Below are 21,657 nucleotides of genomic sequence, written 5' to 3'. Positions count from 1 at the left end.
AGTTAGGAATTTAGAAGACTCACAGAGTGTTTAAAAATTGTGTCACAATTTTTGGTAGACCGCTACTGTGATTTTGGGCCACACTCACAACTTTGGTTCAACTTCTTAGAGATTCAGAGAAAACAGCAGTAAAGTCTTGCTTCATGCAGATGCTGTGAACAGTAATGAATAAACATGACAAATAAATATGCTGCAAATAAGAACTGAAAATGCTAAATATGTAAGAAGCAATCTTTGCACCTACTGAAAAGCCTTCAGATGATTTCAAATTGGAGGTGTCTCAAGAGAAAATAACTTTGAAAATACAAACAGATTTTTATTTTTTGTACTTTTATTGAAAAGTTACATTTAAAAAAATACACAGACATTTTACCATTTACAGACTGCAGATATAGATGCTCTAAAAGAGTTCACTCTATTTTGCTGTCTTATACCTCTTGCCCCTGATATGACAAACATTCCAGTCCTGTTGATATCAGCTTAGAAACGGGGGCATGGGAGCATGACCTGCAACAGATTCAGTGAACAGAAAGACAGATTGTTCAATTATAAATTTTTTTATCTTCTGTACATTATTGCATTAGGGAGCCACAAAATTATGTAGCATCATTACAAATGAAAACACGTTAAAAATGAAGAAGATAATGATGTAGAAATACATGGATTCATTGTCTTCTTGCTGAACGCACAAGAGGTGCAAAAATGTGCAATTTAGGAAGCTCTTTTTCTGTTTTATACATTTGCTTAGCAACTCAAACTGGTGAGGAAGCTACAAAATAAGTTAAACAAAAATAGCAGACAGGTAGTAATTAGAGCTATGTTATATGGCTTTCTATTTCGTTTAAATATCACCAAATAAAATGTAAAATAAAGAAAATACGTTATCTTTTGCTCTCTTAAAGAGAAAATTCAAAGCTACTTTGCTTCCTAACATTTACACAGCAACTAAAAATGTTTAATTCAGACAAGAGATACAGATCTAGTACTACACAGGATACAACAGTACTTGGGTCTAAAACAGTACACAATCCCTGTCAACAATAGTACACCAAAAAGAAAACGCTGTGATCCGTTGGTAAGATGGTATCCACAAGTAAGCACTTGTGTTCATCTATTTTTGTTCCACACTAGAATGTGCCCAGTTGGATTCCAGGATTATTTACAGACGTGTGAGGAAGACCCTAGTTTTCAAGTCTGTCAGGAAGATATTCCATATTGTTTCTAAGCCAGATCACACCCACAGAAAAATAGTCAGAAAATGATATATATGTGTATATATATATATGTATATATATATGTGTATATATATATATTTCTGACCAATACATTTGCAAGAAACTAAATATCTCAGATACACAAATTGTATGGGGTAGGGCAGGGGGAGGGACTAGGGAGATAAAGCTTCTGCTTGCTCAGATTCTGAAATTATAGGAGCGGCCCCAAAAAACACTCTCGAATCTAGCGACTTACTCTTTGGAGTTGGGGCTCAGGTGGTACCCTGCATTTTGCAGTTGGGAGGGTCACTGCAACACCAAATGCTCAAACTGCTGAAACCTTTTGGCTTTCCTGCTCTACTTTCCTACTGGCCTCAACCGTCTGGGGGCTTGCAGACATTAGTACGGGGCGAAGAGGATGGAGGCGGGAGTGGCGCGGATGGGGCCGTGGCCGGGCCTCAGCAGAGCAGGAGGGATGGCTGGAGCCTGGAAGAGCGAGGCCGACGGCCGGGGTGGCAGTGACAGCGCGGAGGACACTGCCGCCGCCGCTGCCAGGGGCGAGGACAGGAAGGCCGGGGCCAAAGGCTTCATCATATCCTTCTGGAATGCAAGTTTTGCCTAATAGAGGGAGAAAACCAGGAGTGGGGTGGGGAGATTGTTTTGAATAACAGCAGCACAGATATTTTCATAAGTAAAAGAGCGACATTCAGAAGTCAAAATGTAAAAATCTTAACTCTCAGAAGTCAAGACATGATTATTTTCACGCTGGTTTCAAAGGTTCTTGGCATACCTTTTCTTTGATTTGTTTCCATTTCAACTCTTTTCTGGTGGTCCTTGCCCCTGGGCACTAGGACAGAGGAAAGCCTCTCTGAATAGATACTGAAAGTATTTTATGCTGCTGCTCACAAGGAAAAAACAAACACACCCAGGTTTCCTGCTTAGATTATGGAGCTCAATTCAAACTAATGACTTGTTTTAAAACACAAAGAGGCTTTTTGGAGAATATGCATTACCCTTTACTTCACCTCTTAAAAAGCCGCATTGGGTTAGGTAACTGGAGTTTGGGACCTTGGGGACCCATGAACAGTCATGAAAACAAAGTCAGTTTACACCTCTCTGGCCACTTAAAAAGTATTACTTGAAAAACTGCAGCTGACTCAAATTTGTCATTGGCAGTGATTGTAAATGGGCTAGAAACTTTCTCTATTTAAAAGGAATCCCAAGGTGGAATCTTCCTGTGAAGTAAGAAATCAATCCTTAATCCCTCTCTTTTGCAATCAGGAGTTTTGCAAGCTGGATTTGCTTAATGCGTAAAATGCCTGCATGCAGCATCGACTGAGCTTTGGAAAAACTGGAGGTAATGTCAGTATCGCCTTCAGCTGGCCAATCCCAGCTTTCAACCTCAGCAGAACACCACGCTGGGCTGAGTCCCAGGGAGACTAGGAAATCCATCCATCTGGGTATTTATATGACATCTATTGGTGGAGGCCCTTAATGTTTTTACCAAGAAACTGAAAATAGCACATTTTGAGAGCAGGTAAGACAGGCTGACTATCAACATGCCTACTAGACAGGGAAAGAGAGAGGAATACACACAGCCACTGTACTTATTGGAGAAAGAGAGAGAAAGAGGTGCGGGGAACACCCCAGAAAGGAGGAGGATATTAAATAGATGGATTTTGTGTTTGGAAAGCAATCCCTTTCCCCAGGTTTAACATGTTCCAAGATTCCTCAGGCATCATTGCCCTTGTTCCTGAGCCTTTACTTTTCTGTATATGCTGAAGAAGGGAATCTCTTGAAAAGGTCCTGGTGAAGAGTAAGGTATTAGCCCTTAAAGAGGTTCAGTTTCTTTTTTTCTAAGGAAACTTTCTTCAAGGTGTCCTCCCGCAGGGACTAAGTTCATTCTAAAGCTTCTCTCTATGAGGGCTATCTAAGTTTAAAACCCTTTCAGGACCAGTTAGACCCTAGGCCCTCCTTACCCACAGTGCCTGCCCCAGCCAGCAAGGCTGCCCCACAAAATAGACAAGTAGGCGAAGTGAACTTACTGCTAAAATGCTTGGGCTCCGCTGGAGTTTATTGTAAGGGCTGTACTTCGGCTTCAGTGGTTTCCCTGCAACTCGATCCTTATGCCTTCTGCTAGAAATGTGCTGAAAGAAGTTTGATGCATTAGCTGAATCCACATGTGAGTTTTATGCCATGTAAAATACATTTCCTAGACAGAGGTAGTTGGTTCCTCCATTCCCAGTTCTAGGTCCATGGTTCCATGGTGGTGTGGGTAAGAGCACCACACCCTCTAAGTTAAGACTTGCTCCCCACTCTATTGTAACACCTCTCTCCCTTTCCTTTCTCTATAGAACTCCTCTGACTTTGCCTGGTATTATCACCGTGACTGATGAATCTGTCTCCCTAAGCAGATTTTGGGTCCTTGGAAGACAGGCTGAACATTTACTATCTTAGAAGTTCCTGCTCGACTGTAAGCTCCAGGTGACTGCTGTGCTCATTGGTCTCTAACACCAAGCCTAGAGTCTGACATATAGTAATAGTAGGTGCACAGATATTTCGTACTTTTTCTTCCACATAGCACCTGTATGTTGTATACCACAGGCATCCTATAAAGTTAGGAAATTTAACTGTGAGCAAAGTGAGAACCATTATATAGATTAGGAGATACACAGTCAAAGGGTGACCCCAAGCGACACTGACTACTAGTTCAGGATACATTACCTGTTTGAGCTGAATTTCTGAATTCACGTGAACATCACAGATTTCACAATGAAATGTCTTGTTCTGTAGTCCTGACCCCTTACTGCCATTCTGCATCTTTAATCTTGATCCAGGTCTAGGATAGGACTTAATTGGACCAGCCCCATTACGAGCTTCAACCATGGTCTTGTGTTTAGATCCTAAGACAGAAAGAAACACATATTAAATAGCTATTTACGAACTATATGAAGCTCTTGAAAAGTTTATCTTCAGGCTGAACTTCCCAAGACTTTTTTAATGATGGTTTTAATGCTGATTATAGATTTAACACATTTTCACTGTAAAAAAATGGGAATCCATGAGTATCTAATAAAGAAAATATAGAGAAGCATAAGAAAACAAACATTACCTCTGTTTTCACCACCCAGAGATAACCACTGTTATCCTTTTAGCTTCTTTTTTTGGTATACTGAAAAGTGTATTTTCAAAATTGGGATCACGCTAATTAAATATCCCAAAAATTTCACATATCAAATCATATACATATTTTCTTATAATTACACTTTAATGGCTGAGTAATATATTCTATCATATTGAGACTATAATTTGCTCAACATTTCCCTACTGAGGAAATATGAGGTTGTTTCCATTTTTTTCTCTTAGAAGTGTGTTGCAGTGAACATTGTGCATAGATATTTGTCTTCATTTCTGTCACTTCATCATAATGAGTTTTGGGAAGTACTAGATGCTTTTGAGAAAATAAAGAACAGAACAAGTTTTATCCCCAACCTACTTTTGCCTTGCTGTTTCTAAAGTTGTTATATCGTACATTTCTTAAAATCACTCCTTTGAATCAAAAAAGTAGAGAAGACTGAAGAAACCTAATGTTTGAACAACAAAAGATAAGGTATTCTGATGAGAAAAGGTGAATCTTGTTATAAACATTATTTAAATTTAAACGATAGATGCTAACCTGTGTTGTGTGCCTCTAGCTGTGACAGGGAGTTCACAGCCACTTTGCATAGTGAACAATAAAGTAATTTTTTGGCTTTTTCTTCTTCTGATTCAGAAACAGTACCAGGAGCTCCATTTGTGCTCTTGGAGGGAGAAGTGGCTGCTCCGGGTGGCAGGGGTGTTGTACCAGGTTTGAGGAGAAATGAGCCACCTTCAGAGCTTGATGCCTGACTGGAACTGCTGACTTTCAACTTCCCTTTATCTTCTAAGAGAGACACAGAGAGAGAATGTTAAGGCCTCATATACCATACAGACACAGACAAATTGATGTAAAGGAATTAAAAATAGAAATCTGATTTCTAGGTGTAGTGTTTTTTTTAATTTTTATTTTATATTGGAGTATAGTTGATTTATCAATACAGTGTTGTGTTAGTTTCAGGTGTATAGCAAAGTGATTCAGTTATACATATACATGTATCCATTCTTTTTCAGATTCTTTTCCCATATAGGTTATTACTGAATATTGAGTAGAGTTCCCTGTGCTCTACAGTAGGTCCTTGTTGGTTATCTATTTTATATGTAGTAGTGTGTATATGTTAATCCCAACCTCCTAATATATCTCTCCCTGACCCCCCTTTCCCCTTTGGTAACCATGAGTTTGTTTTCTATGTGTAGCATTTTTTTCCAGCGCAGATTTTAGTTCATTGAGCTTGATTGAAAAAGAACTCCATGGCATCGGTTTCTGTATCAGGTCACCCCAAGATCATGATGACTCACGAAAAATGACTTTGTTCTCCCACTTGCAGCAGGTAACTTTCTGTCTGATATCCCTGAGTTGTAAATTATGTGCCTTTAATAGATAGGGAAACCAGCTACCTTCCAATCTGATTAAATGATATGATGGTAACATGAAATAAGACATGTAATGGTAGGTTTCATTTGACTACTCATATTTTAATTATGACATGAACATAAAGTTAAAATTCAATTTTACACCAGGTTAAATTTTAACCTTCAGGTGTAGGGCAGAGGCGAGGGAAGAAACATGGTTAATTTTGGTTATGATTAGTTAAGTTTTTGCTGCTCTTTGAATGGCAATACGATTTATCCAAAATACAAGATTTAAAGATTCCATTCATTATACTTATTAATTACTGCCAGTCTGAATCATAAGTTTTAAATAATGACATTAACCACAAGCACAATATGAGGATTAGCCAAATCATTTACAGACATCTTGGCATTTTGATCATGTAGCTACTAAATGTTTATAATCCTTGAGGCCCATGTGCAGGCTCTAAGAGGGGTCACGGTGACTTTAACAGAATCTAACACTTCACAGTTCACCTGCTATTCAAGACAGGCTCTGTTCAGTGGCTCCTTTGGGAAAGAAGCTGGAACTTCTAGGGCAACTGCAAAATCCATCACAAGTTTAATCCTAGTAGAGCCTTGCTCTTAGAAAATGTCTGTAGGTATGCTGATAAACTCTCATTAAGACAGAAAGGGGGAGCTTCCCTGGTGGCACAGTGGTTGAGAGTCCGCCTGCCGATGCAGGGGACACGGGTTCGTGCCCCGGTCCGGGAAGATCCCACATGCCGCGGAGCGGCTGGGCCCGTGAGCCATGGCCGCTGAGCCTGCGCGTCCGGAGCCTGTGCTCTGCAACAGGAGAGGCCACAACAGTGAGAGGCCCGCGTACCGCAAAAAAAAAAAAAAAAAGACAGAAAGGGGTACTTCCCTGGTGGCAAAGTGGTGAAGAATCTGCCTGCCAGTGCAGGGTACACAGGTTCACTCACTGGTCTGGGAAGATCCCACATGCCGCAGAGCAACTAAGCCCGTGTGCCACAGCTACTGAGCCTGAGTTCTAGAGCCCATGAGCCACAACTACCGAGCCCACATGCCACAACTACTGAAGCCGGCGCGCCTAGAGCCCATGCTCTGCGACAAGAGAAGCCACCGCAATGAGAAGCCCGCGCACCGCACCGAAGAGTAGCCCCTGCTCACCACAACTAGAGAAAGCCCACGTGCAGTAATGAAGACCCAATGCAGCCAAAAATAATAAATTAATTAATTAAAAGAAGAAAAAAAAAGAGAGAAAGGGAATTAAAACTGAAAATTTGTTTGTTAATTGCCCTAGCTAATTTGGAACCATGTACCATGGACCTGGATGACCAAGAGGGAAGGAATGACGAGGGAAACAGCAGTGAGGTTCTGTGTGTCTCTTCTCTATGTGGGGCAAACCAACGCTTTCACACACATCAAAAGTGAGGGGAGATCATATTTTTACTTAATTTCAGGGATCAGCAGTTGATTTCCATCCCTTTTTCCAAGCTGGATCCATCCATGTCAAGACTGAACATAGCAGGGATACTATAGATGAATTCCAGGTCTGGGTGGTGTTTGGAATAAAGGAATATTCAGATCCCTTTTAATCCTTGGTTTTCACAATCTATATTCCTTTTCAGCAAGTTTTTTAAAACTTCAGGATGCCACAAAGTATGATGGAAAAGATCTCAGACTTTTACTAAACTGACCTCAATAGTATGACAGAAAGAAGTAAAATCATTCTTCCTAAATGGTAGTAGTAAGTAAATTAGATTGAAGATTATTTCAGGCCTGGTACTCTCTTATCTATAAGGATCCCTCAGACTGAATCTGCAATTTTATAGAAATCACAAAGCAGCAAAATAATTCAGTAATCTTAAGATTTGCCCCTATGGAATTGCTCAGTTTTTTGTGATGGAATCTTAAGTTATTGCATAGCAAAATCCTTCCTGGCTTCAAGCATTTCATATTTTATATAAATTCGATCTGAAGAATCTGACATGTTTTAGATATTTACTCACTCAGTCTTTTACTCATATCACTATTTTAATATCCTTATGTTGATCTGTCTTATACTCTTATATAGAATTTTATAATTTACAAAGTGCTATCACTTACATTATCTTTTTATCTCTTACAACTTATGACTTGTGAAAAAGTTTCAAAAAACTTGTGAAAAAGATAAGGCTGACAACGATTATTCTTACCTTAAAAATGTGGAAACTGAGGCTCATCAATATTAAATAATGTCCCACAGATTAGTAAGTAGCATAAGTGAGCATGATATTTTCTCTAAATATTCACCATGTAATGTATTAATCTCCCTGCACAAAGAGAGGACTTCATATGGCATTAACATTATAAAAGGCATACATTAGTCACCTGGAGATGTGAAAAAGTTGTTGCTTTGTTTTACTATTATAGTTTAGTTTTAAAGCATATTTGCCTTAAATGAAAATACCTACACTATTCAACAATCATCTGATTCAGGTTACATTGAGATGGACAGAATTGTATCTTTTTCTCTATATCCCTATTTCTTTAAGAAAAAATACACAGATTTCCTTTTTACATCTCCTTTTCAAAAGAGGTCATTCACTCATTAACAAATGCATATTAATAATATGCTAATTGATGACAATGTGCTAGACACCGAAGAGGATAATAAATAAAGTATGTGTAGACTTTAAGAAAGTAATAGTTTAGCAGAGGAAATGGATAGTCATTCAGAGATCTCTGATTTATTACAGAAACTGGCAAGAGGCACGAGGGCATAGAATTGGAAGTAATTACTTTTGGTTAGGAAGAAAGACATTTTTCATAAAGGACGTAGCATTCTGTTTAGGTTATGAAGATGGGTTTTGAAGATCAGATTTAGATAAGTATAGAATAGGGTGAAAAGGAGTAGGAAGTGAATAGCTAGAAGTGGACACGTGAGGAAAGGCTTAGGTGTTAGAAAGCTTGGGGTTTGCTGGTGAATACCTGGTAGGTGAGGATAGAAGATGGCAACAGGTTTAATGGGAGATACTATTATAAAGATGGACTGAGTCAGAAGGCAGAGAATATTTTAAAACTGTTAAAGTAGATACTAAGGGTAGCCGGTTTCCTTTTAAAAAATATTAAGAGGTGTGGAGTGATTAAGATTTACATGATTTAACATTTAGATAAATTATGTTTTGGTTTTTATGCCCTGGATAGGTCAGAGTCTTAATCTTTGAGAATATTGGGAACGCATTTTGACTTTGGAAATGTGTAAATGGCTCCATCATATGCAGGTAATTCTGCTACTGGATTGATACTAGATAGTCAATAAGACTGATCCTAAAATCAGGAAAGTCTCTGATGCAATAATTTATTTAAATTGTGGCATTCTTTCTGGATCTGTAAACTTACAAGCATCAAAGCCTAATTTTATTATTTCTCATTTTAATTGTTTGATATTTTTATCAAAGTCCATTATATTATTTCTCTTCCCTTACTGGCATTTTTAAAGCCTTCTTATTGTGTGTATTTGAAAATTTAATTAATGTACTGTTTACTTCTGTTTCTTTTAATAAAGATGCATGTCACCTGGAACTTCTGGTTAATATGAATTCCATTTTCAAGTATTCCCTCACCTAATGAAAATCAGCAGGTCTTCTGAGAGTCTTAATTATTTCCTGATTACTCAAACACCTTTTCTAAGGTTTCATCCGACAGGATTTTGAAGCAAAATTTGCTAAGCTACATCAGAATTGCCCTTTGTAACAAATATCCATAATTTATTCATCCAAGTGAATTTAGTTCTTCAAAGTAGCCTTCTTGGGAGGTCCCACTCTGACTCACTTATTTTCCAAAGCGCTAAACATTTTGAAAAGCTCTCTTTTTGGAACTGTTTTCATATCTAGTTGATAAACCAGGTGAAGGAAGTCCATTTTCAATATTTATTGAATATTATTTTTTACTCCAAAAATTTTACTCAAATAAACCCAGCTTATTAGCTCTATTTCACTCAAATACAGCCTCAGAGCACTAATACTCTATCACAGAAGATGAAAAGAACATGCCAGGAGTCTGAAAGCAGTTTTCAGAAACTAATCCTGTTGGTAAATAGAAGAGTCATGTCCATTGATAGGTCTTAACTTTAAAAACAATTAAAATAATATTCTAACCACATCAGAGATCTTATTTTGAAGTAGAACTTTGGAAGCTATAATCAAATTTTGATTTCACTTATGAAGTTTACTCTTCACTTAATGTTATCAATATAAGAAGTCTTTTCTAATCAGGTTTCAACAGTTTACTAACAGATACATATTTTATACAATAAATTTATGCTTGATATAGAAAATAAAGTCAGACAAACATTTAAAAAAATTAAAATCACCCATGATTCTATCATCTAAAATAAAAGTCAACAAACTTTTTCTGCAAAGCACCAGATGGTAAATATAGTGGGCTTTGTATGCCATACTGTCTCTGTTTCAACTTTGTACTGAACTTTGGTATTACAGCAGGAAAGCAGCCACTTGCACATGTGATTCAATAAACTCTTTTTACAAAAAATAGGCAGCAGGCTAGATTTAGCCTGCAGGTAGTAGTTTGCCAATCCTTGACCTGGAATGATTATGTTTTGATATCTATTACTCCACACTATTTTTTAAACAACAGTATATATGAATAGACAGAAACATAATATTCTGTAACTAATATTTGTTGCTTAGCAATAAATCAAGAATATCTTTCCATGTCAATAAATGTAGATAGAATTGGATCATGATTTATAAAACCAAATGATATTTACTTATATGGATGTACTATAATTTATTCAACAAATCTTTTGATGTTTGGGTTATTTCTGGTTTGCACTTTTACTAATGTTAAAAAGATACTGAGTGGGACTTCTATTGCCTCCATTTCATTCCCCCGTCAGACAACTTCAGGCCTTGGTGATCTGCCCCTCATACTAGGTGAGGTAGAGGAAAGGAAGGTTGGAGAGAGATGGGGCTAGGAATGGTTAGAACTCAAAGAACCTGCAACCTCAGTTTGGCATGGCCGAATGGGTTTTCTTTGGGTCAACAAGACATCTTGAAAGGTGGCCAGGCTTGAACCATGTTATTGGTACAGACACAAGAAGGCTGATGACCAGGACCCTGGCAGCAAGAGCCTGAGGAGTGGTGGGGACTGAGGAAGGATTGGAAGAACCACATGAAGACCTTACACATGGTCCTTGAGAAGCATCTGGACACCTATCATGCAGAAGCCATCAATGATTGTTCTTACGTACAACAACATTTGCCCTCCCCCCTCCCAATTACTTCTCCTATCCCTAAAAATTGGAAAGGGCAAGAATCAGAAATGATATGATGGGGAAGAAAGAAAGGGCAGGTTATGCCTCTTCCCGTGGTCCAACCTGAGCCAGGAGGAAGGGAGTGTGCAACTAGATAAGAGCCTAAAGTTTCAAATAAGACTGGACTTTCTGATATCTGACAGTGTCTTTGAGGAATGAGAAGGGAAGATTCAACAGAGTATATAGGCAATCATGTTTGTACTCTGCTGAATTCACATATATTCAATAAACCATTTATATAAACAACATTGTGTACAGACATCTCTGTATACTTGTCTGATAGTTTCCTCAGGACCTAAACTTTGAGGAGAAATTGCTGGATCAGAAAGCATGTACATTTTTGAGCTTGTGATGCACACTGCCAAATTGCCCTCCAGATGGTTATACAAGTTAATACTCTTAGAGCTTTGTAAGAGATTGCTGGCTTCCCTGTACCTTTACCAGCCTAAACGTCCATTGTTTTTGCCAATCTGACAGATGTAATACAATATCTCACTGCCAGTTTGATTTACATTTATTTTTATACTAAACAGATTTGAATACCTTTTCATAAGATTCATGATGATTTGTGTTTCAAAGTAATTTTTTAAAAAATTCTTAATTCTAAAAGGGAACAAAACCCTTGAACTAAATGCATTTTTGGAAGTTAAAATTTTTACACTAGATAAGTAAACTTTACCATAATAACAAGCTTCCTTTTATACACAACTAGTATATATACGTGTGTGTGTGTGTGTATTCTATTCAAGTATAGTTGATTTACAATGCTGTGTTAGTTTCAGGTGTCCAGCAAAGTGATTCAGTTATACATACATATATATCTATTCCTTTTCAGATTCTTTTCCCTTATAGGTTATTACAAAATATTGAGTATAGTTCCTTGTGCTGGACAGTAGGTCCTCATTGGTTATCTATTTTACATATAGTAGTGTGTATATGTTAATCTCAAACTCCTAGTTTATCCCCCCTTTTCCCCTTTGGGAACCATTAGTTTGTTTTCTACGTCTGTATACACAACTAATACTGTTAAGTTGGTTGGAGCATGGTTCTTAGAAGCTGAATTCAGGGGCTCGATCCTTATTTCAAGAAGTTTGCTTTCGGGCTTCCCTGGTGGTGCAGTGGTTGAGAGTCCGCCTGCCGAAACAGGGGACACGGGTTCGTGCTCCGGTCTGGGAGGATCCCACATGCCGCGGAGCGGCTGGGCCCGTGAGCCATGGCCGCTGGGCCTACGCGTCCGGAGCATGTGCTCCGCAACGGGAGAGGCCACAACAGTGAGAGGCGCGCAAACCGCAAAAAAAAAAAAAAAAAAAAAAAAAAAAGAAGTTTGCTTTTATGTAGAACAACAAAAAAAAGGCCAAATAGCTGCTCCAGGCAGTTATATCTTCGAGTGATAGTAAAAGCAGCAATAATAATCACAAATTAATAGCTAACACTAATTGAATACTCACTATAGACCAAGCAGTATGGTAAGAACTTATATTCATTATCTCACTTATTTTTCATACACTGTAATGAGGTAGACATTTTACTATCTGTACCTTTTTATTTATTTATTTATTTATTTTTGCGGTACGCGGGGCTCTCACTGTTGCGGCCTCGCCCGTTGTGGAGCACAGGCTCCAGACACGCAGGCCCAGCGGCCATGGCTCACGGGCCCAGCCGCTCCGCGGCATGTGGGATCTTCCCAGATCGGGGCACGAACCCGTGTCCCCTGCATCGGCAGGCGGACTCTCAACCACTGCGCCACCAGGGAAGCCCTGTTTCTTTTTTATTGAGGTATAACTTATATACTGTAAGGTACATACATTTTAATGAATTTATACATATGTATACATTTGTGTAAACATAGATATAAAGAAGATATAAGATACTGATATATAAGATTTAAAGATATAGAATGTTTCTACCACCCGAGAAGACTCCATTGAACCCCCAATCAGTTGATACTTCCCCTCTTCTCAAAGATAACCACCATTCTTATTGCTATCAGTTTAGATCAGTTTTGCCTATTTTTGAACTTCATATAAATGGAATCACCCAGTATATATTATTTTATGCCTGGCTTCTTTCACACAACATTATGTCTATGAGATTCATCCATATTGTTGCACATAGAAGTTTGTATTTTTTCCTAATGGCTGGATAGTATACATTGTATGACTATGCCACAATTTATTTATCTACTTTACTATTGATGAGCATTTGAAAGGTTTCAGTTTTTGGCTATTTTGAGTAATGCTACTATAAATATTCTTATACATGTTTTTGGTAGACATAGATACTCATTTATGTTATCTATATCTATGTCTATATAGATATATATATCTTTAGTAGATTCTGAAGAGTTTTCCAAAATGGTAGTACTGATTTATATTTCTACCAGCAATGTGTGAGAATACCAATTGTTCCACATTTGCTCTAACAAGTAGTATCAGTGTTTTCAGTCCTTTTGATTTTAGCAGTTCTGGTGGAGTTGTGGTGGTACCTTATTTTGGTTTTATTTTGTATTTCCCTAATGACTAATGATATGGAACACCTTTGCATATTTTTATAGGTTAATTGTATATCGTCTTTTGTGAAGTACTTGGTCAAATTTTTCGCCCATTTTTTAAAAAGCAGATTCTCAGCTTTTTTCTTATTGATTTATAGGAATTCTTTATATAGTCCAAACAAGAGTCCTTTGTCAGATACATGTATTACAAATCATCTCCCAGATAGTGGTATGCTTTTCTCTCTCAAAATGTATTGTAACTACAATTGTTCAAAAAGAAAAACAACCAAGGCTTGGACAGATTAAGTTACTTCCCACAGGTCATTGAATTACTAAATGGTAGAGCATGGATTCAAATACAGTCTTCTGAATCCTGAGCCAGTGCTTCTTATTGCTCTTCTGTTTTGAGGGAGTAGAGACTAAGAATGCTCAATCTCAGTGATACTTTCTTGAAGGCCTGACACTGTGGAATAAAGCTGAGTGGATGGTATTACCTTTGTATATCTTTGTTAAATGATGCCATACAAAGCATAGCACATTATAGGCAAAACTTGCTGAGAACCCGACAAATAAATGTTTTAATACAGTTTCTTTAAGGTTGCAACTTTGCATGTAACCTAGGAAAGCAAAAGACAATAGCTTTTAAAGAAGGCATTTCAAGCAAAAATTGGCTTAGGTGTTTTTTCTTCTTTGAGTTCTCACTTGTTGGCTAATGTCCCAACAAAGAAGGTCTCTGATTCTCTATGTGAAGTAAAAATTTCCTTGCATTTTTGCTTTTGATAACACATGTCTTGACTTATCAAGCTGTACAAATTACAACTACTAATAGGTATCATCTTCTGCCACTGAGAAATGGCAAAGATTTAAAAATTATAAGCGAGGGGAAGATAAGATATAGCACCTGCTTGACGGGAGTGTAAAGCAGCATAACCATTCTGAGACATATGTGAAGTTCATACCATTTCACCAAGTAAGTCCCATCTAAGAATATATCATAAGGAAATAGCCATCTATCTCTGCAACAAATTTAATAATTATTGCATACCTGTGATGTGGTATACACTATTCTAGGCTCTGAAGTTAGAGGTGAAAATATATGTGTATAATATATACCAAATCTTTGACTCAATGAAATTAATTATCTAGTGGGAAAGGCAGAAAAGTATATATGTATATTTACACATATACACATATGCTTTTGTTATATATACATTTATAAAATATATGTTAAAAATATATAAGCATGTATAAAACATGTTTATATTTTACATATTATATATAATCATATAAAATTATATATGTGTATAATATATACATATATGTATATATCATATATACATATATATGATATATGTGTGTAATACATACATATATATGTGTGTGTGTATATATGTGTGTGTATATATATATATATATATATAGAGAGAGAGAGAGAGAGAGAGAGAGAGAGAGTCTCATAGTATTAAGTGTGCTAAGAAGAAAAATAAAGCATGGCATGGTAATAGAGTCAGTTCAAGCCTGTCTGAAGAGGTAATATTTGACAGACACTTGAATGAAATAACAGGAATTCTGGGAAGAAGAGCATTCCAGGAAGAAAGCATAGCAAGTACAAAAACCTTGAAATGAAACAAGCAAGATCAAGGTGAGTGGGAAGAGGGTGAATGCAGGCTGTGCGGTGAAGGAGCTGACCAGGGCCGAGATCACATAAGGTCTGGTGAAGCATGAGAGAAATTTGGATATGATCTGTGATTTCTGAGCAGAAGAGAGAGGTGATCTGAGTCATGTTTTCATAAGATCATTTTGACTGCTATGTGGAGAACAGCTTGTGCAAGAATAAGCACATGGAGATGAGTTTGGAGCCTAATGTAGCTGTCCACAGGGAGCCGATGGTGGCTTGGACCAGGGTGGTAGTAGAAAACTGAGCAGTACACTCAGGATATATCTGTGGGTAGAAACAACCAGACTTACTGACTGATTAGATGTGGGGTGTCAGAGAAAGAGAGGAATCAAGGATTACTACCAAAGTTTTGCCATGGACACTTGGTGAATGGTGGTGGTATCATTCACTGAGATTAGAGATAATGGTATTTAGGATGGTAACCAAACTTCCTGGTCTCTCAGCCAGGAAAACTTGGCTATGCGTAATTCCATTCCTGACTAATAAACCTCAAGCAAGTGACTTAAGTGATTGGTGCCTTCATCTGAAAATGTGCAGAATACTACCATTTTCTCCTCGGGCTCTAAGAACCAAGAAGATGGTAAAGGTGAGGCAAGGGCTTCAGGTGGATGACACAACGAAAGGTAATAGTTTGGGGGCCTAAGCTCAAGTGACTCACAGTTAATGCTAATGAGATCAAGGTCATGGGTTCTGTTCCATACTCAGGGGCTGTGGATATCTAAATCCATGTCTTTTGACTGAAAAAAAAATGTGTACCAGTCTTTACAAGTAAATCACCACAACTGGACAATCTGAGCTCACACACCAGGCCCTAAAGCAATGATTATAATTTTTAATTTTTTAGGAGCAATATTATTCATTCATTTGTATATTATTTTTATCATTATGGTTTTAAAAGACATAAATTTTGAATAGAGTTTTAATATGTGTATTTTGCTTTCAGTGAAAATGCAGCAGGTTTTCCGTTTATTGTGTAGTCATCTACCATTTGTCAGAGAGTTTTCGAAAAACTATGAGCCTTGTTCACTGACACCTACCAACGTCTTTCCAAGATAAGCGTTCCAGAATATCAAAGGAGTTCCAAAACGTGAGAAAAGTGCTCAGGAAACCAAGGCTACAATTTCAAGAGAATCATATTTTGTGCTTTCTGAGGTCACTGAAGGATACTGCTTGTCAGTTTTTACAATAATTTTCGTTTTTATACTTAGTATTGTACTAAAAGGATTAGGCAACAGAGACATGCTGTGAAAGGACTGCTGGTCATATTCTTTCCTTTTTTTGCAAGCACCTTATCTAGCATCTCACTATTATTTCAAAAAACAAAGCAATGCCCAGATTACTGCTCAACGCTCATTAAAGCAAGTTAGTTTACTTTGATATGGAATTCTGAAATCATTCTCTTCTGCTTTATCTTCCTACTTTCTCAGTAATGAGAAATTAATGGGTGTCAGTCAGAGGACCTACCTACCTTTTTTTAAAAAATCTACCATTATTATTATTTTTTTAGAGTCTTCGGTTGCTGCACCCGGGATCTTTCCGTTGAGGTGTGTGGGCTTCCCTCTAGTTGTGGCATGTGGGCTCTGTAGTTGTGGCACGTGGGCTCTAGAGCGCACAGGCTTAGTTGCCCAGCAGCACGTGGGATCTTAGTTCCCTGACCAGGGATCGAACCCACGTCCCCTGCATTGGAAGGCAGATTCTTAACCACTGGAACACCAGGGAAGTCCCCAGAGGACCTACTTTCTTAGTGTGGTCTTGCAAGGAATGAAGCTGAAAAGCCCATGGGGCTCTGCACCAGACAAAGAAATACTGCAAACCTGTGTGTATGTCAACTCGTGTGCTGCAGAAGACTTCTTAAGCCTTTGCCTCACTTGTCTCCTCCTTATCTACACTTTGACACAGTACAAGTGATAGAAACCACTAACTGATGACAGATATTTTAACGTTTAAGGTAGAATTCTACTAAGATAGGCAATGAATTTGCAGGGGGAAAATAAAGCAGCAGCACGTGAGCTGCAAGATGAATAAGCCAGTTTCGTACCTTGGAGTTCTTTTCAAAGCAAAATGTAATTAGAGATGTACAGACGCTAGAGCATCATCGCTATATCAGTGGATGCACAAAGAAAGGAGGATTCATTTGTAGTCTAACAGGACTGCACCTGTTAAGTGAGTAGGAAGAAAAGAACTATATTGCAGATAATGTTCAGATTATTTTGCCTCCCTTTATTTATTAGATGTTTTCTTGGAAGGTGATGTGCAAAAAGATCTTGGAAAATTTAGTAATAATTTGAATGCACCATTTAAAAGATGTTTTTGAAAGCAGAGCTCTTTTGGTAATGCAATAACCACACACACTTATTTTTAAATTCTGTAAACTTACAGATTAGATTTGCTTAATTAGAAACATATACAGTGAAAAAGTTATATACCTGGAGAACAGGTCAATAAATCAGACAAGTGGGAAAACAGTGATAGTACAAGGGAAATATACAAAGGCAGCTTCCCCATGGAAGTTTTACCCTTTTTCTTAAGTCCACTATTAATACTGCAAATCTCTCATGAGCAAATGTCTGGTCTCCTATTTCTGAGAGAAATGGGGAAGCTCGATGAGTTTACCACTGATGTTACAGTGTCTTCCCTCTGTACCTATTTTGTTTGCATCTCTGAGGAAAAGGTATCTACTTCCACCTGGACTCTCTATCTTTTAAATCTTGTCTATCTTTCCTATAGCTCTAACTACTTTGTTTCTACAGGGTCCTTTCTGTTTACAAAATGCTAAAACTTCCATGTTCCAAAGTCATTCCCTAACTTGGTTCACTCCTGGAACTTTCCATTTGCCTTCTCATTGGCACTGAATTTGAAGTGGTCCTGTGAGGTGGCCCTTTCCACTTCCTCTCTTCCTGTCCATCCTTACCCTCCGGCAAAAGCCAGGGGTCTCCCTTCAGTCTTCTCTTGCACTGGGCACAAGTTCCTTCCTGAAATGCTCTCCCCACTTGATGTCCACAACTCTGCCCTTCCCTGGTTCTCCTTCAGCCTCAAGAACAGCTCATTCCAGGATCTGTTCAACAGCTCCTATTCTTCTGTCTGCCCCTAAGTGTTGGCATTCCTCAAGGTCACTTCTTGTCCTCTTCTTGAGCATTATGTGATCTAATTCACTCCAATGACTTCCTCTACTACCTTGACATAGATTCCGAAATCGACAGGTGAAATCTCTACCTTACTCACAGACTCAAGACCCCCTTTTCCCTAACAGTCTGTGGGACATCTGTTTCTAGATATTTCCTGGGTATTTCAAACTCAACATGCCTGATACTGAATGGATGAGCTGCTCCAGCAGCACCCGTCCAAGCAGTCCCCATATCAATTGATGACATTACAGTTGTGTATTAGAATTGTCAGCAAAGACTCTTGAATTCTTCCCTCTTTTATTCTTCCCTCCTTTGGTCATTAATGAATGACCAAAGTTTATTGATACTATCTTCTAAATTGATACTATCTTCTAAATACCTCTTCTACCAGTCTTATTCACATCTTCATCCAGCAGACATTTATTCAGCATCTACCATGTGCCCACTGCCTCACTTCGGGCCCTCATTTATTCTCCCTGGATTATCATAAAACTTCTTTATAGGTCTTGTTACTTCTAGTCTACTCTCCAACTCTTTCCCCCTCCTTCCCTGCTCTATGTTCTCAATAATCCTTTTCATATAATTATATTTTGATCTTACATTAACTATAATTTTTTCACACTTTCACACATTTTATACTGGTAATTTATTACCAGGATAGAGATATTCTTGCATCCTAGAAAAATATCTTAATTCAATTTGGGGCCCAGTATACAGAAAACCATAGGTGGGCAATAAATTTGTTGAAATAAGGAATGTTCAATTCATTGCCGTGCTTTCTAGCCTCACAAGTAAAAATACTAGAAAAATTCACTGTTAATAGCTGAATCATAACTAGTAAAATGAATATAGGTAGAAGAGATAGATAAATACATTTCATCTGTTGATTATGTAAAATACTTGTATTATTGTTTCCAAAGATTATATATATATATATATATATATGCAAGCAATCAATATTTAATGTCTTTTGAGGTTGAAACAATTCTCTTAAGAATGACATCTCCTTGAAGTATACTAGGACAGAGGCATAACAACAAACACATTCCTTTTTGCCAGGTCCACTATTTTGAGGTTTGATAAAATGAACAAATCTATGGATTTCATTATCTCCTTTACTAAGAATCCTATACAAACTTACATATAAATATTAAGCATGTACCTTTCCCAGAAAATCTAAAGTATATGTGAAAACACAAATATCACAAAAGTATAGCCAGTCCTCTTTGCAACTTAACTGATGTCCTGGTCTCTGGCAATGTTTCTCATGGGTTTTATGTTTGGAAACTCATCAGAGGTTTGTAGCCCAACAACCCACCTGACCAATGTTGTAAGCAGTCAGTAACAAATTACATGTACTATATTCATCTGAGTTATCAACAATTACACAATCGATATAGTTATGCAATAATGTTCTTCAAGAAATTCCAAGTACTATGTCTTGTGGTATTATTTAATTTTCCCCACCCTTTAGATAACAGATGTCCATCACTGAAGGTGTCATTATGCAGGCTTTGGACCTTAGTGATGATACCACTCATGACCAACCCAAATCCCCAAGGCACATAACCTTTAGCAGGTGGCCTGAGACTGACCCAGTATACTGGAAGTCCTTTAGTCACCCATTTAGGCTTCCTCCAACTAGATGCCTCATTTAGACTTGATGTAATTCCAAGTGTTCCCAAGAGTTACCCACATAGTATAATATTGTCTGACTTATCTCACAACACCTGCTATTTAGCTCACTTGCTTTGATAGTCACAGGACTTCTTGTTGGAAAATGTTTGATCTCAATGCCCCACTTGAGGGTGAATTGCTGGACCACTTTGGAAATGGAAAAAATTCTCTATATGGCTTATGCCATTTTGCAGGTGTGGAAAACAAAGCAAAGGACTTGCATGACAATCCCAGAAACATCAAGAAGTCAAGGAGCAACATGGAAATTAAAGCTACTTTTTGAAATTCTCAGAGCACTAAAATATTATACATTGGGCCAGTTTGATGCTGGTGGGCCCTTCCCATCCAATGCCATGTTACCATGCCTCTAGCCAGATTCCAGAAACCCTGTCTCTGCAAGCATGGTTTATCACCATGAAGCTTGCTAATTCCTAATTAACTATTTTGATGTCTAATTTTCATATCTTGGCCTTCAGACTACTCCTGGAAGCAGGGGAAATTATCTCTAAATGAAAGTGACTCTACTGAATCAGAATCTGTATGCCCTTACGTGAAAAAAACAAAAAAGCTTATTTATTTTAAGTAACTTAGGACCCATGAAAGTCAGGTGACTAATTTCGTAAGTTCAAAACAGGTCCTGTTCTATAATTTTCTGCCAGTCTCAATCCTGACCTAGGGTATCCCTGCCCTTTCCATATGAAAGCCTAAGTCAATCAGATTCTCGCCATTGGGCTACACCCTGCAGTAATTTTTGTAGCCCAGTGAAATGACAGTCATTGCCCTCCCTGTCTGAGTATCACATGACAACTGCCCCACTGTCCCTTGTGCCACTTTGTTGGAGAGCAGAAGCTGCCAGTCTCACACTCAGATAAAACAGTGGCATCTCCAAATATCTCCATGTTGGAAACTGGCAGCCTACACTCTGTATCAGTGAGCTGGCATTGACATTAGTGAACTTGTCACTTCTAAGCAAGCACAAAAGAGGGCTTGTTTGCTAGAGCTTGAATCTAACGAACAGCTTTCTCCTATTTTGTATAGTTTTCCAGCCATTTGACTTGTACAATAGAGAAATCATATTTCAACTTCTTCAGGTTGAAAAATTGCCCCTTTTCTGATTTGTCACCAAGAGATGAGAAACCGTTATTTCTGAGGCAGCTTTATTATGGAAAATAGAGTAAGTAACTCATGTCACTCAAATCAAATCCCTCAGGGAGTAGGTCCAGTAGCGATTCAAAAGCCAGGAATAAGATTAAAAACTAATTTTCTAGGTGGAATGAGGAGCAGGTTCTTTTTCTTCTAAACTAATGGCCCTTCACAGAGGAAACATTCACAAGGTACAAGGGAAACATGTGAATTCTGCTCCTCCCACCTTCTTCCTCTCTAGATGCAGACTTAAGGGTTTAGCTTTGATGCTCCAGGCAGGGTGACGCTCACACTGTCAATGGAAAGGTCAGCCTGAGAGGTATTGAGGAAACTGAGTCTCTCATCTAAAAAAATATATCTTTATCTAATGGAGAAAATATTTAAAAATTACTGTCAGCCAACAAGTTTATTGTCTCAGGCTGCTTCCAGGGAGATAGGGAGATGGGCTTTTACTCTTTATGGACCTAACTGGGTACTGCCTGCCCTAATAACACTATGCAGACATTCAGCCGCTGGACTGC

At 38.0% G+C, this 21,657-nt stretch overlaps 1 protein-coding gene across 11 annotated transcripts in view; it reads right to left on the bottom strand.

Moving 5' to 3' along the window:
- Positions 1 to 319: 319 nt before the first annotated feature.
- Positions 320 to 21,657, bottom strand: part of ZNF385B (zinc finger protein 385B) — a 390,846-nt gene continuing 369,508 nt past the window's right edge. For 9 of the 11 annotated variants that reach the window (XM_060302189.1, XM_060302192.2, XM_060302190.1 and 6 more), the window contains 4 exons: positions 4,891 to 5,136; positions 3,939 to 4,117; positions 3,260 to 3,361; positions 320 to 1,832 (listed from right to left, as the gene is read on the bottom strand). In XM_060302189.1, coding sequence (XP_060158172.1) covers positions 1,614 to 1,832; positions 3,260 to 3,361; positions 3,939 to 4,117; positions 4,891 to 5,136 — 746 coding nt within the window. In that variant the 3' untranslated portion in view covers positions 320 to 1,613. The other 2 variants (XM_060302193.2, XM_060302191.1) reach the window with 2 other exon arrangements.

Source organism: Globicephala melas, chromosome 7 (genome assembly GCF_963455315.2).
Source record: "Globicephala melas chromosome 7, mGloMel1.2, whole genome shotgun sequence".
NCBI classification, from domain to species: Eukaryota; Metazoa; Chordata; class Mammalia; order Artiodactyla; family Delphinidae; genus Globicephala; species Globicephala melas.
Note: the sequence above shows the minus strand (reverse complement) of the source record. Positions and strands in the feature narration are given on the sequence as shown.